Source organism: Vigna umbellata, chromosome 1 (genome assembly GCF_029865625.1).
Source record: "Vigna umbellata cultivar VRB3 chromosome 1, Vumbellata_1.0, whole genome shotgun sequence".
Lineage (NCBI taxonomy): Eukaryota > Viridiplantae > Streptophyta > Magnoliopsida > Fabales > Fabaceae > Vigna > Vigna umbellata.
In genome coordinates, this window is record NC_142165.1 from 67,017,947 (window position 1) to 67,032,286 (window position 14,340).

Consider the following 14,340-nt stretch of genomic DNA (forward strand, 5'->3'; position numbering starts at 1 on the left):
AAGTTTAAATTTATGAGTTAGAAAATGAATAAAGGTTTGATAATTTAGGCTAGGTAGGAGTCAACCTCCACAGTAATGAACGATCAAGATCAAATGCATATACACACATGTGAATGAATCTCATGACCACGTTTCTTTTACCAAAAATTGAGGCACTCATAAGGGTAGTTTATATTGTTATTCTTTAATCTTTTCCTGTGATTATTTCCACGTATAGAAAGTTGAAGCATAATAAAAAGTGACATAATGAATCTAGGTAGAGCTACTATGAATGTTTGAAGCAAAAATGTGGTGTTTTCAGGTGGGTGGACTTGAAGTATGTTCAAAGTGATGTCTTGTTGATTTTACTAATATCTTTTATTGAGGTGTCAGAAGCTTTATGCAGTAGATAGCAGCAATTAATTCAGCTTCGTTTTTGTGTTGTACGAGACTCACGGGAATTGATTCCCTTTAATATTTAAACCCCCATGTTTGGATTTGACAAAGCATCCCATTTTCCCATACAGAAAAACATTCAAGCTTACCTTCACTCTTGATCTTCTAAATTACTCTCCTTTTCTCTGTCCTAAACTGCCCCATCATGTCTGTACCTTCTTTTGCTTCCACTTCTTTTTCACTACAATTCACTTCTCTCTTTGTGTTCTTCATTTTGGGTGGAACTTTTTGCTTAGCCACACATGCCAACACCACACGCCCCCCTCGCCAACTCTCACTAAATTACTATGCCAAATCATGCCCCCAGCTAGAACAGCTTGTTGGTTCAGTCACTTCTCAACAGTTCAAACAATCACCTGTCTCTGCCCCTGCCACCATTCGCCTCCTCTTCCATGATTGCTTTGTAGGGGTAAGATCAATTCCAACCCCTCTAAAAAAGGATTTAGCTTTCCCTTCCATGCATGCAGCAGATCTTACTTCGTACCGTATGAATCCCAGTAATGATTTTCTAGTTTCTAATAAATTTTAACCAAGAACGCAAAATGTGTTGAGTTCTATTTCTGCTGTGAATGTGTTAATACCAAAAAGAAAATCTTATTTTCCATGTTTGGCAGTGAATTTTGTGGTGTTGTGGTCTCTTTTGTTTGGTGAAGTATCGTGATTCCTTAATGGGTGAGTGCAGGGGTGTGATGCGTCAATTTTAATAGTATCAAAGGGTGGAAGGAAGGAGTTGGCAGAGAAGGATGCAGAGGATAACAGAGACTTGAAGGTGGAAGGTTTTGAGACAGTGAGAAAAGCTAAGGAACTAGTGGAGAAAAAGTGCCCTGGTGTGGTGTCTTGTGCAGATATTCTTGTAATTGCAGCCAGAGATTATGTTCACCTGGTAAGTTCTTCCTGTTTTGTTTGTTGCTATTCATTCCCATCACTTTAATTCTATGCATTTTTAACACTGAATTAATCAAAATCTATACTTTAATAATGAATTAATCATTGGTTTCAGTTCACATGCAATACAATTTCAAAGCATGTGTAGTTTCATCAGTTTTTAGTTGTCGTGCTGACCACAGTTTTTGCACAAAAATAAAGGACTTTTAAGAAAGAAATCCACATTATGCTCATCCCCTTTTGTTTTCTGAGTGGTTCTTCGGATTTTCTTCCCTTTTACTAATATGCATATTCTGTGTTTCTTACATGTTTTGCTTCCAATGCCAAAAATGTTACAAATTATAGGCGTATAGCCTTATGGTACTAGTGAAAAGGTGTCCTAGTTTTTTTTCTTCCTAAACAAACACCAAAATCTAATGACAATGTTTAAGAATAAATATGGCTATAGAAAAAAGAAAAAAGAGATGCAATGCAAAGGGTGTTTGGTTATGTATCTCTCTAATTGCAATTTTGTAGCAATTAGCAGAGTGTTTTTTTTTCATGCAGTATGGATTCTGAATAAAGTGAATTTAAATTTGTTTCCATATAATCATGAATTGCTCAGTATTATTGGGCATGATATGCTAGAGTCCAAAACAGCCTAACTTTTGTACTTATATGTGTGTCTTAATCTTAGGTCTAAGTTTTTGTGTTGTCCTTTTCTGGGGCATAAAATATTGATATATGAACAAATTTCGCACCATCGATGGTAAAGTTAATTATAGATTTGCTCTGTGATTTACATGTTTATAGATAATTATATTTTAACTTGGTATTGTTTTTAACGAGTTTTAAAAGTTGATTTATTATTTGGAGGAGAGAGTAAACTCAAAATTGTGTTTATTTAAGAAAAAAGAAGAGTTGTCTAAAACGAGCTGGCCAGAACTGAATTATTTAAGATTGGTTTTGGTTTTATGTGGTTATGTAATTAGAATTTTTTTTTATTAGTTGTTTTGATGAATTTTCAATTTCAACCAAACCAAACTGTATCGAATAGTTAAGAAAGTTGAGTTTAAATTTAATTAAAGGGAATGTAACGGATAGCACTCAGTTATTTTTATTTTAAAAATGCGTAGGAAAAGTAAACTCATTTCCACAATTCTTCACCTAAATTTGTTGCAGCAAGAACTTTGTTTGATGGTGTGCGAGCTAATTATGAAAGGCTTCGGCGTTTCTTTTTTACCAAACTAAATAAGTTTGTCATATTCAAATCAAATGCAATTATTGATTATCTTTGTTAAGTATGATTATGAAGTACGATAAAAATATTTGGCTAACCATGTGATTCCTTTATATTTTAATGCACAGTTCTTCCCAATAGATACTGTTTCTTTTAAAGATTTCAATCATGTCAAGGCGACATTTGTTATTATGAATATTATCCGTTCATAAACCCAGCGTTATTATATAATGAAATACTTAATGTGAAAATGCTTGCTAGTGCTAGGAACTTTTTGTTTTTATCTAATTGCCACCGTAAGTGACAAGATTGTCACATGAAAAACAGAGTTAGTACCTATTTATGTTTATGGTCAAACACTCAAAGGCACTTTAGGTTTTTTTAAGTTTAGAATGGTCAGATTAAAATTGGACAATATGATCTCACACTCATGCATTTTCCAACTTTTGGTTATTAATTAAATTGATCTTAGACGAAATTTATTTGGCAACAAAGTTTCTTTCTAGGAGAACGTAACCCATAAATGTTGGTGAAAATGTATGATAAAAAAAGTTTTAGTTTTAAGAGGAGTATTAAAGATATTTTGTAATACACTCTTTCTCATGCATTACAATAAAATTTAGACGCATTACATAAAGGTGTTATTATGCGATTTTTTTTTCCCAATAGTTAAATTTGTCCGATGATAGGCAGGAGGGCCATATTACCCTGTGAAGAAGGGAAGATGGGACGGAAAGATATCAACGGCATCAAGGGTGGCATCAAACATCCCTCGTGCAAACTCGACCGTCGATCAACTCATCAAACTGTTCAATTCGAAGGGCTTAACCACACGGGACCTGGTAGCCCTATCGGGGGCCCACACAATTGGGTTTGCGCATTGCAAGAACTTCGTGGCTCGTCTCTACAGTTTCCGAGGCAAGGGCCAACCGGACCCAGACATGGACCCCAAACTCCTACACGCACTTAGAATGTACTGTCCAAACTTCGGTGGAAACTCCGACATCGTTGCCCCTTTTGATGCCACTACGCCTTTCTTGTTTGACCATGCCTATTATGGCAACTTGCAACAAAAGATGGGCTTGTTGGCCTCTGACCAGGCTCTGGCCATCGACCCACGAACCAAGCCTATTGTCCTAGAATTTGCCAAGGATAACCACAACTTTTTCCAAGCTTTTGTCGCAGCCATGGACAAATTGAGTTTAATCAAAGTCGTACGAGGGGCAAGGCACGGGGAGAAACGTAGAGATTGTAGCATGCACATGTGACCAACTCTCATGAATACAAGTTTACACAATTCTTGCATTTATAACTCATACCAGACAACATCAATGCAACTCTACCTAAGTTTCACAGTGTTTTGTACAGTTATAAATGCAATAGTTGTTCGGATATTATTATTTGTCAAGATTAATCTTTTTTTTTTTTCATTTCAGTTTTTGCAATTGTACTTTCTCTAGTCAGTGTTGTAGTTAACTGGTTTTTTAGAAGTATTGCTTGTGTTGTTGCATTAGGAGAATAGGTTTGAAACATTTTTTGTTTTTATCTTCAAGAAAACCAATGCTATTTGTATATAGTGGAAAATGGTGGAAAGCCAACTATCTACTGTATCATCTGGAGGATAGCGTAGTGGGTAAATTGCAGAAGTTGCATGAAGGTTGAAATATTTACGAATTATATATGTATATAAAATTATTGTATGCAAATAAAAATAAAAGGCATAAAAACCAGAATGACATTAACCTAGATGGAACCATGGTAGCCGCAAATGGCGTGGCAAAACCGAGGACTTTCGCTATGCAATAGAACTACAGCAGCTATTTAACAAAACTGGCTACAAGGGCATCAATTTCATGAAGTAAAAGCAGTTATTATTGGGCAGAATGAGTTTATTCTGTATTCACCAAGCGGAACTGCTCAATTAAATTGCTTGCACTCCTATGATTTCTCGGCGATAATAGTTGCTGCAGTAAATAGTGCCTCTTTTCCAATCGACAATATCTCCATATGCCTACACCATGACAAACAACAAATTAGAAAATTGTCAACATCGTGAACAGAAAGACTTCACGGGTCTCCTCCACCCACCAAAAATAAGAGAATCATAGGTTCAGTTGAAAGTTTTGGCAATATTCAAGCATGGAAAGAAATTAGTGTAGTTTTATGTACCAATAGTAAATGCAAATTTTAAACCTTTTGTAAGTTAATAAAATACGACCAATAGTGATAATATACCAAAACAGAAATGAAAAGTACGCAAGCAATGAGAAATTAAAATCCTAATGGTTCCCTTACGCATCAGTGCTTATAAAATTATTAAAAGCAGAGATAAAAGCGTGACACAAATCCACAAGAGCACCGACTCCCCCTTCTTTGTCACCAGAAATGTTGGCATCAGCATTTCCATTTGACAATATTGACAATTGAGCCTGAAAGCAAGTAAAAACGCATTTCAAAAAGGAATTAGATTTTCAATGAGTGTGAACTAATACTTTAGCTTCTCAATTGCTTCATTGACTGGTTTCGTATTCAAAAAAATCAGATGACAAAACCTCTAGTTCGTCTCCCTATCCCATGAGATAAATAGCTATCAATGTGATACGTATCCCACCCTTAGGAATAAGGAAACTCTTTGTCTATTATGTCAAAGGTTTTGTTTGCCTTTAATTTTTTGGTCTTTGTTTCTTCTTTAGAAGGATTACCAGTTTGTTTGGAATAAGGACCACTAATTAAGCTAGTCATAAGAGGCTAGCCAGTTAAATATGATGGAGATTGAAAGAGGGGAAATACTGTTTATCTTGTATTATTTTGCAGATTTAGTATTCCTCTTCGTGAAGGGAGAAAATCATAGAGGAGACATCTTTCTAGTCTATACAATTTTCTGTAAATCTCATTCTGTCCATATGACCTTTCTTCCCGCCCTACTATTCTCGGTTTGTATTACAGTTCTCAATCTTTGTATTCCTTTTGTATATGACAGTCTTTCTACATGTCGAAATCAATATATATTCATTGTTTTGCTGGATAAGACAAGTACCTGAAAACCATGGGCAAGAAGGATTTGAATTACATCTACACCAATTTTTTTCATTAAGCTCTTAATGCCAGTTTTATTTGAAAAGCACTTCAATGCCCCACCAAATGTTGCATATTCAATATAATCACTTGACTTACGAGTGCGAACAGAAGGCTGCAATTTTGTATAAAACAAAGCTAGTTAAATCAAGAGATTATCAAAAGCTACTACCATACAAATAATAGAACCTCCCTTTAAGGAGGAAGAAAATATACCATTAAGTCCACCTTTTGATTACCTTGGTTATGTATTTCGCCAGATACTGCACAACTATTTCCAGCTTCAACTTCGGTTCACTGAAGGTCTGAAGCCATTCTCATGAAAAGCAGAAGTAAGTGTTATCCAATAGATAATTCCCCCAAAAAATGACTTGAAATGGGAACTTGTAAAGTAACTACACAAGTAGGACGTGTCAAGTCAACCAATATTACATACTATTATGTGGAAAACCCCGTATCCTATGTATGTAATTCATGTAGGCGTATACAGACAGTTATGAACAACGAAAGAGAGGTGGTGAGGGGAATAGAGAGGGAAAGGGCACAGACAGTAATTGGGACCAACCTTGAAAAAAAGAGGGATACTATCTTTGTTGTAAGCTAGTTCATCCAGAATTATCTCCATCAAAGGTGTTCTGCACCAATTGCACCAATTGCACCAAAATACAATATTATTAAATTTATGTTATCAAAAGCATTTGACTTATAAAGAAACAAGAAAATCAACTCACTTTCCACTTTGTAAAGAAACAAAATTACAAGTTACCTCGGACTGTCTGCTCTTGTAGTGTGACCTTCCGTATCTGCTTTCTTCCTTGCCATATCAAGGTTCATAATCTAAAATCACTCAGAATGTAAGAAAAAACAGAGCACTTGTTTGATGTTTACGCAAATACAACGAATAAAATTGTTCAGAAACTTACCATCACTAGAAGTTTCTCCATTGAAACACATGTGTCCTTTAATACTTCTAATAAAGAAAGAGACAATGCAACATGACAATTTCTGGACAACTTAGACTGAGAACTTTGTTGAAGCTCAAGATGATTACTGAATCCACCATGAAGAAGTTGAGATAGTTGACAAATAATTGCCAGGCAATCCTTCATCAAGCTTTTGTAATTTATTTTCCTAGATCCCTGCCAAGACAACATAAAACATATATTTTGGAAAAAAACCAAAAGGGAAAGGAAAGCTTTCAAGGTGGAGTCAAGATGCATACATATCCCATCAACAGGATACATGGAAAAAAGAGTATAAGTAATAATTTTTGTTAAATATAGTGAAAACTATGTATGAGATTAATCTCTTTTGTGTTGAATATACACATAAGGTATTCTATTTATAATAGAAGAAATATGGGCTAAGCCCAAAATACAAATAAGGAATAATATCAAACTAACTAAAGATAAAAAATAAGATAAGATAAAGATAATATATCTAACACTTCCCCTCAAGTTAGTATATAAAATCATATGTACCAAGCTTATTACTAATATAATCAATAGACTTAGTGAAAATATATGCTTCTGCACTCAAGTGACACTAAATTATTAATTATTTGTGAAGATGACATATAAGACGAAATACCAACCCAGAAAACTTCCATGAGCAAAAAATCTAAGAGATTGCTCTATATAAATCTCTTCTTGCAAATCATTGTTGAGAAATGCATTGCTGACATCTGGTTGATAAAAAGACCATTGTTGAAGAGCCACCATGACTATAAATAAACTAACAAATCTTTGCCACTAGAGTAGAAACATATATGGACGGGTCAAATGCATCGTGACAGAAGAGAGGTCAAAAGAGACAACAGAGAAAGAAGCCATGGACGACCAGGAGAGTGAAATCCTAAAAACTATGAAGAATAGTATTTGACAGCGGTGGACAACCGCGAAACTTCAACTTAGATGACTTTGACAAAGGAGATTACCATCAGTAGTGGACGACACAGCCAGTAGTGGCTGAAAGCTACAAACTAGGTTGCCATCAACAACAAATGGTGGCCGACAGTGGTGGGCAACGATAGACTATAGGGACTAGATTGCCATCAATAACAGATGAGGCTTGTACTGGTGGACAACGATAAACTGCAGGGATTAGATTAGACCACATAGAAATAGACTCCCCTTCACGATGAATAGTGGAAATGACGATGCGCCGATGACAAATAGTGAAGGTGGAAGATCTAGCTCTTCAAAAGAATGGTCTCCTTTATTCATCAAAGCACCTAGAAACAGACTCTCCCCCACAGGGAACGTTGGTGGACAGAGACCGCGAATAGTGGACAATAGTGAAAAAGACACGGCAGAGAACTGAAATTAGGAGAGCAGGACTTAAATCAGACACAGGTGTTGAAAGACAAAATTCTTAGGGTGACTGATCGAGACAATCAAAACCGTGTATTAAGAAGTGGATTTTAGGCCTAACTCAACCCTACAAAACCGGCTTGTAAGGCGAGGTTTGCACCTCACTTATGTATTATAATTTGACCTTATCTCTAGTCGATGTGAGACTTCCAACAGCCCCCCTTCACGCCGAGGTATAGACATCTCAAGCGTGATAGTAGAAATGGGTGGTCCATTAACGGCCCGATAGCGGATGGATTAGAAGAATAGAATGCCCACATAGAACTCGCTAGGATAGGCTTCAACCATGGCTCTGATACTGATAGGTTTCCGAACAAGAAACCTGATCAAGAACTCTCTCTCAACCTCTCACAACAAAGAAACAGAGAAGAATGAAAAGAATATGGTATTGTTCACAAAGGAATAGTCTGTACAGTCAAGACATAGGGGCATAATCCCTTTCACAGGTCTAAGGCCTGTCAACAATCAAAGTCTCAAAAAGTTCCTCCTAACAATACAATCAATCTATTTATACAACTGCTTTTCCTGCCCTTCCCTAACTGATATAACAATTAGGTCATCAAAGCTAATTAGTCTTCTTTCTTCTCTCATAAACTATCCACCTCCTCTCATTCCTATCAAATACCATATTAGAAAGTGGGTTTAAAGTCTAACTCATCCCCACAAAACCGACTTGTATGGTGAGGTTTGCACCCCACTTATATATTATAATTTTACCTTATCTCTAGTCGATGTGAGACTTCCAACACCCCCCTTCACGCTGAGGTATAGACATCTCGAGCGTGATAGTAGAAATTGGGTGGTCCAATAATGGCCCGATAGCGGGTGGAATAGAAATGCCCAAGAAACAAGAAATATCGCTAGGATAGGCTCCAACCATGGCTATGATACCACTGTTAAGAAGGTTCGATATACACACATATCTCCACACTTGTAAGATATTGTCCGCTTTGGACCAAGCCCTCACGGATTTGCTTTTGGTACCACCTCAAAAAGCCTCTTACCAATGGAGGTATCTTATGTGTATATAAACCCATGTCCATCTCTTATTTTATCCGATATGCGACTTTGTTTGTACCCAACACCCTCCCTCAAACAAAGGACTATGGTTCTCCTTCCTCCCCTACTACGAAAGTTTTTTGTTATCCTCGAGTACACCATGGTCAACACTGAGCATCTCTTTGCCCTCTTCACGATCCATGGTCACAACACTGAGCATCTCTTGCTCTCCACCTCTCATGAGTCATCTGGCTATCTACCACTAGCCACCTGCCAGGCTTCACCTGATCATGGAGGGACGTACTCGTCTGAGTTCGGTCACCAGACCTGAACCATGGGTTCTAATACCATATTAAGACACTAGTCAAAACTGAAACTCCAATGATGGCAGCGATAGGTGTAATGGCAGAGGCGACAATTTTTTTTTCTAAAAAGAACCTTAGGCTTTAGATACAATGTTAAGAAGTGGATTTTAAGCCTAATTCAACCCCACAAAATCGGTTTGTAAAGTGAGGTTTGCACTTACATAACACACCCCTTCACATCGAGGTATATACATCTCGTGCGTGGAACTAGACATTAATGAGTGATCCGATAGTGGATGGAACTATCTGTCCAACAAACAACAAATCTCAATAGGATAGGCTCTAATCTGGTTCTGATACCATGTTGAATATAATGAAAACTATGTATGAAATTAATCTCCCTTGTGTTGAATATAAACATAAAGTATTTTATTTATAATAGAAATATGGGCTAAGTCCAAAATACAAATAAAGAATAATACCAAACTAACTAAAGATAAAAAAAATAAAAATAAGATAAAGATAATATATCTAACAATTTTCATAATCAATATGTTGAATTACTAATTGGTTACACAAAAAGTCTTCTTTTACACAGTATGATCAATATAATTTTGGTTTAAAAACAAATACCAATAGCAGACTAAGCAAAGACTCCCTCTGCATGTTCCATGTCGAGGAAGCTGCAACGAAATAAATAGAATAAGTATTTTGTTAAGGCATGGTGATAGCATATATGAGTTTAACTTCATACATTACCGTTGCGAGGTAAAAAATCATCCTCAAAAACAATCACAAGGTACTGGAAGAGTAACATGTTCCTCAAGGGCTGCAGCAAGATTATGCAAAGATATTAAACGCCCATCCACCTTGTTAGAAACCAAGATCCTAACACACAACACCTACTCTGCAACAAACACGGAGTAACAAAAAGAGTTTGCATTTCTTTACTACACTTGTAGCAAAACACACACACATACACACGAGGGTAAACAAAATTAACCACAAAAAGAGCACTGTCCTTTTCACTCTGGAAAATCCCAATACATCAATGTAAAAAGCATAGGCTGAAAATAGAAACAATACAAGAGAGGACCTGTTTATTAGGCTGAATAGCATACTAAGTACCAGTTACAACTAATTACAACAATTGAACCGCTTTTTACTTCTTTTATAATAGACCTTGTAAAGGTCTGTTCCTTGCTTCTTTTTGTCCTATCACCATCTCTAACACACCGACACAGGCAATATCAAATGAGGACTCTTTCGGAGAGTAGAAGAGAAAATATTGATCGTCAGATTTCACTGATCAAGATTAAAATATAAATATCGTGTGACTATCCATGATGGTTTTACAACTAAGTTTGTTCTTCAAACAAACAAAAGTGACAATAACTTTCTCATAATAACGTCCTACAACACATACACATAATAAACACAGTAGGAAATGGAAATTTACTAGATTGTATCTAGTCTCAAGAGATAAATGTATAACAAATATACACAAAATTCTAGATAGGAATTACAACATTGGTGAACTAACCTCCACGTTGGCTGCTTGCAATTTGGTCCCAGATATTATTTCAGCAACGTCTTCAATCAGGAGCTGAAAGCTCTAAGTAGGTGGAAAACAAAAAGAACAAAAATGGGTAAGAATTCAATATCAAAATGCAATTTAACATAAATACATATGGGAGAACCTAGTTAATGCTAAATTTTATAAACAAAATTATATAAACTTAAAAATATATATTAGTTCAGTGAACTGCAGTGCCTTTTTTATCAATCATAAAACTCCTGTTGAAAATGTGAGTGTGATAGGATCTAAGGTAAGAGGATAGAAGGAACAGGAAATGAGAGAGCAGTTAAGAAAGGCGGGAAAATGAGAAAGCAGTTAGGAAAGGCAGGATGGGAGATCTTATATAAATAGAGTTCTATTCATTGTTAGAGGGGAGTTTTTGAGTATTATTTTGTAAATTTGGACTTTGGCCAGAAGAGGGGGATTATGCCTCCGCTAGGGCTAAGAGGGGGATTAGGCCTCCATTAGCGCTATCAGTGTACTTTGTTCACAATATCAATACAGAAACTCATTCTTTCATTGTTCTTTTGATTACTTTGAGCGTTGATAGTTAGGTTTCCAACCCAGGAACCTAACAGAGTGTGTCCATTCTTATATTATGCAACAAAATAAAAGTTAGTACTGATTACCTAAAGTGAAGTCGCAGAATTAGATAACTTTAGAATAGAATGAATTTCTAAAAAATATGTAAAAGGTGAACATAAGTGATCTCCTATATTACTGGTACATTTCACCATGTGCACGGAAATTTCTGAGAAATGTTTTGAGAAACTGTTTGGAAATTGGAATTTTGTAGACAAAGAGTGGAATTGTTATAGAATAAATTAAAGCTATATAGTTCAACTATAGCAATCACACAGGCAGGCCCTTCATAGATTAAGACAAATTTTGTAACAATAAAAAAGGAACGACATAAAAATACTATAAACAATACGAGATAAAGAGAAAATGTTTGGAAAAATAAGTAATTCTATATTGCACTTTTAAATTTTTTAAATGCATTGGAGCAATAAATTTGCCAAGAGAAGTTAATAAATACTTTTATTATTTTAGTTTAGCTCACATAAGGATACAAAAATCCAATAATGACAGAAGAAATTGTTTCAATTAAATGAAAGAACTAAAAAACTGCAGGGGAAAATACAGAACAAATAAGCTCACAGAGGGGTCAAGGGGTCCACTAGACAGTTTGTCACCTGCTTCAGCAGTGCCATTATCCAGGCAATCAATAAATGGAGACCATGCCTGACAAATAATATTTCATATTTGCAAATAAGTTCAACTAACTAACCCAGAATAGAGAAAAAATAACATACTGAGATGGCTTATATTTATGTGTACCTCTTTAACCACAACCAATTTCGATGGAGAGTTAGACGACGATTGGGATAAATACACACGAGGGAAGTGCTAAACCCAAAAAGAAGCCACAGATGTAAAGGGGTATCAGTTACAATCAGGGCCTATGAATACCAAGATAGAATGTCATATCTCAAGTTGCATTCAAATACCTTGTCTAAATCTACCAGAAGCTTATAACTTCCGACAATAATTTCTAGAGAATTCCCTGTCCTTAGCATGTGGAAGACTGCCCCAAAAACTTTTCTGGAGATTAAACCTCAGTGAACAATATTAGACACAATGCAATTTACTCTCCCAAAACAAAACCTACCCACGAAAAAACCCATGATCGTGGAAAAGAACTGAGTTTAGGAGTTCACACATTGATATAAAAACACTTACGAAGTGGGTGGTTTTCCATACTCAGGCCCAATTGAAGATGCGCGAACAACATCAAGAAAAGCAATTCCTGCACATATGAACCATAGAACAAAGCAAAAAATAACTCTTTTTGGTCATTTAAAATTCGAATATATTTTTTGTATTTCGAAAGAAACCCAAGCCAAATTGTACTAAAGTTCGAATTTTCCGGTCACCCCAAAGTCCAATTAGCTAAAGCACGTCGATTTTCCTTGTGGGCACGAACGTGGTGGAAAGGCCAAGTGAAAATGGGGAGAAAAACCAAACCTAACAATATTTAATAAAAAAAGACAAAGAAGAAAAGGTTTTTCGTACGGTCATCGAGGGCATCTTGGTGAGGATCCTTAGTTTCGGAGCCATCAAACATGGCCAACATGTTATCATCGATCACTGTTCTGTTCCATCTTTCACCATAACTAGGGTTCACCATCTCCTCTCCTACTTTTGCCAATTTCTCCTTCCCCACCAAAAAAAAAAACCTCCCAGAATTTAGTGAGACTGTCCTTTGAAAATCTATATATATATATATATATATATATATATATATATATATATATATATATATAGGTTCGGAGTTCCCTATATTTGTGGGTTCGTTTCAATTGGGTCCTCCAATTTTGAAAGTGATCAATTTAGTCTCTAATTTAACAAAATTGAGTCAATAATACATTTCCGTTAAATGTAATGCACGACATTAACGTTTTAAACATGTGGTATGTTGAAGCATCCTTCAAATAAAACTGTGCAACCTGCTACATGTTTAAAAAGTTAACGCCGTCCATTACATTTAACGGAAAGGGTATTATTGACTCAATTTTGTTAAATTAGGGACCAAATTGATCACTTTCAAAATTGGAGGACCCAATTGAAACGAAGCCACAAATATAAGGACCTCCGAACCTATTAAACCTATATATATATATATATATATAGGGATGGCAAAAAAATCCGCGCCCGCGGATATCCGCGGATAAAATCCGCGACGGATAGTTGGTACCCGCGGATATTTACTATCCGCGGGTTGCGGGTAGCGGGTTTTTTAATACCCGCTTATAAACGGGTCGGGTGCGGGTATTATACTATCCGTATCCACGGATATCCGCTACCCGCAAAAAATAAAAATAAAAATTTAATTTATATTTTATTAAGTTAAATTTAGTTAAAATTAACATTAATTTATATTTTATAAAGTTAAATATAATTAAAATTAAATTTTAATTTATATTTAATTTAATATATATTATATTTTATATATTTTTTGTAATTTTATTTAAATTTTATTATAATATTTTATAAAAATATATTTTTTTAAATATTTATGGGATATCCACGGGTATCCACGGATATCCGCGGGTTTTAAAATATCCGCGGATATTTTTTAAGCGGATATCCGTGCGGGTAGCGGGTCGGGTAGCGGGTGGATTTTTTTTTTGTCGGGTCGGGTTGCGGGTAGGCACTATCCGTGCCCGACCCGATCCGTTGCCATCCCTATATATATATATATATATATATATATATATATATATATATATATATATATATATATATATATATATATATATATATATATATATATATATATATATATATTCCCGCCAAAAAAGTTGACAAAGAATTACTGGACCGGTTAAGAGATGGGACATTTCTTCCTCCACTCCTATAATTTGTACATCCCCTGGGTGTTTAAAGGACCAAATTTATTTTTATTTC

General features: G+C 35.5%; 2 protein-coding genes across 2 annotated transcripts; one reads left to right on the forward strand and one right to left on the reverse strand.

Moving 5' to 3' along the window:
* Positions 1-476: 476 nt before the first annotated feature.
* On the forward strand, positions 477-3,906 carry LOC124848007 (Peroxidase superfamily protein). Its single transcript, XM_047325612.2, has 3 exons — positions 477-844; positions 1,118-1,318; positions 3,229-3,906. Exons 1-3 carry the CDS (start codon positions 581-583, stop codon positions 3,805-3,807), a joined length of 1,044 nt encoding a protein of 347 aa, XP_047181568.1. The 5' UTR covers positions 477-580; the 3' UTR covers positions 3,808-3,906.
* Positions 3,907-4,191: 285 nt separating this feature from the next.
* SNI1 (negative regulator of systemic acquired resistance (SNI1)) lies at positions 4,192-13,127 on the reverse strand. The gene is made up of 15 exons (XM_047325610.2): positions 12,946-13,127; positions 12,613-12,679; positions 12,381-12,474; positions 12,211-12,279; positions 12,031-12,114; positions 10,834-10,905; positions 10,050-10,119; positions 9,924-9,973; positions 6,538-6,753; positions 6,381-6,451; positions 6,180-6,249; positions 5,854-5,919; positions 5,577-5,729; positions 4,835-4,968; positions 4,192-4,550 (listed from the first exon to the last, which is right to left on the reverse strand). The coding sequence occupies exons 1-15, from the start codon at positions 13,058-13,060 to the stop codon at positions 4,478-4,480; spliced, it is 1,404 nt and encodes a 467-aa protein (XP_047181566.1). The 5' UTR covers positions 13,061-13,127; the 3' UTR covers positions 4,192-4,477.
* Between the last annotated feature and the right edge of the window lie 1,213 nt (positions 13,128-14,340).

Coding starts and splice junctions, on each gene's coding strand:
- LOC124848007 (XM_047325612.2), top strand. CDS start 581: ATGTCTGTACCTTCTTTTGCTTCCACTTCTTTTTCACTACAATTCACT. Junction 845..1,117: donor TCCATGATTGCTTTGTAGGG/GTAAGATCAATT, acceptor GGGTGAGTGCAG/GGGTGTGATGCGTCAATTTT. Junction 1,319..3,228: donor CCAGAGATTATGTTCACCTG/GTAAGTTCTTCC, acceptor GTCCGATGATAG/GCAGGAGGGCCATATTACCC.
- SNI1 (XM_047325610.2), bottom strand. CDS start 13,060: ATGGTGAACCCTAGTTATGGTGAAAGATGGAACAGAACAGTGATCGAT. Junction 6,754..9,923: donor CTTTGCTTAGTCTGCTATTG/GTATTTGTTTTT, acceptor TTGTCTTGGCAG/GGATCTAGGAAAATAAATTA. Junction 5,920..6,179: donor GTATCCCTCTTTTTTTCAAG/GTTGGTCCCAAT, acceptor GAATGGCTTCAG/ACCTTCAGTGAACCGAAGTT.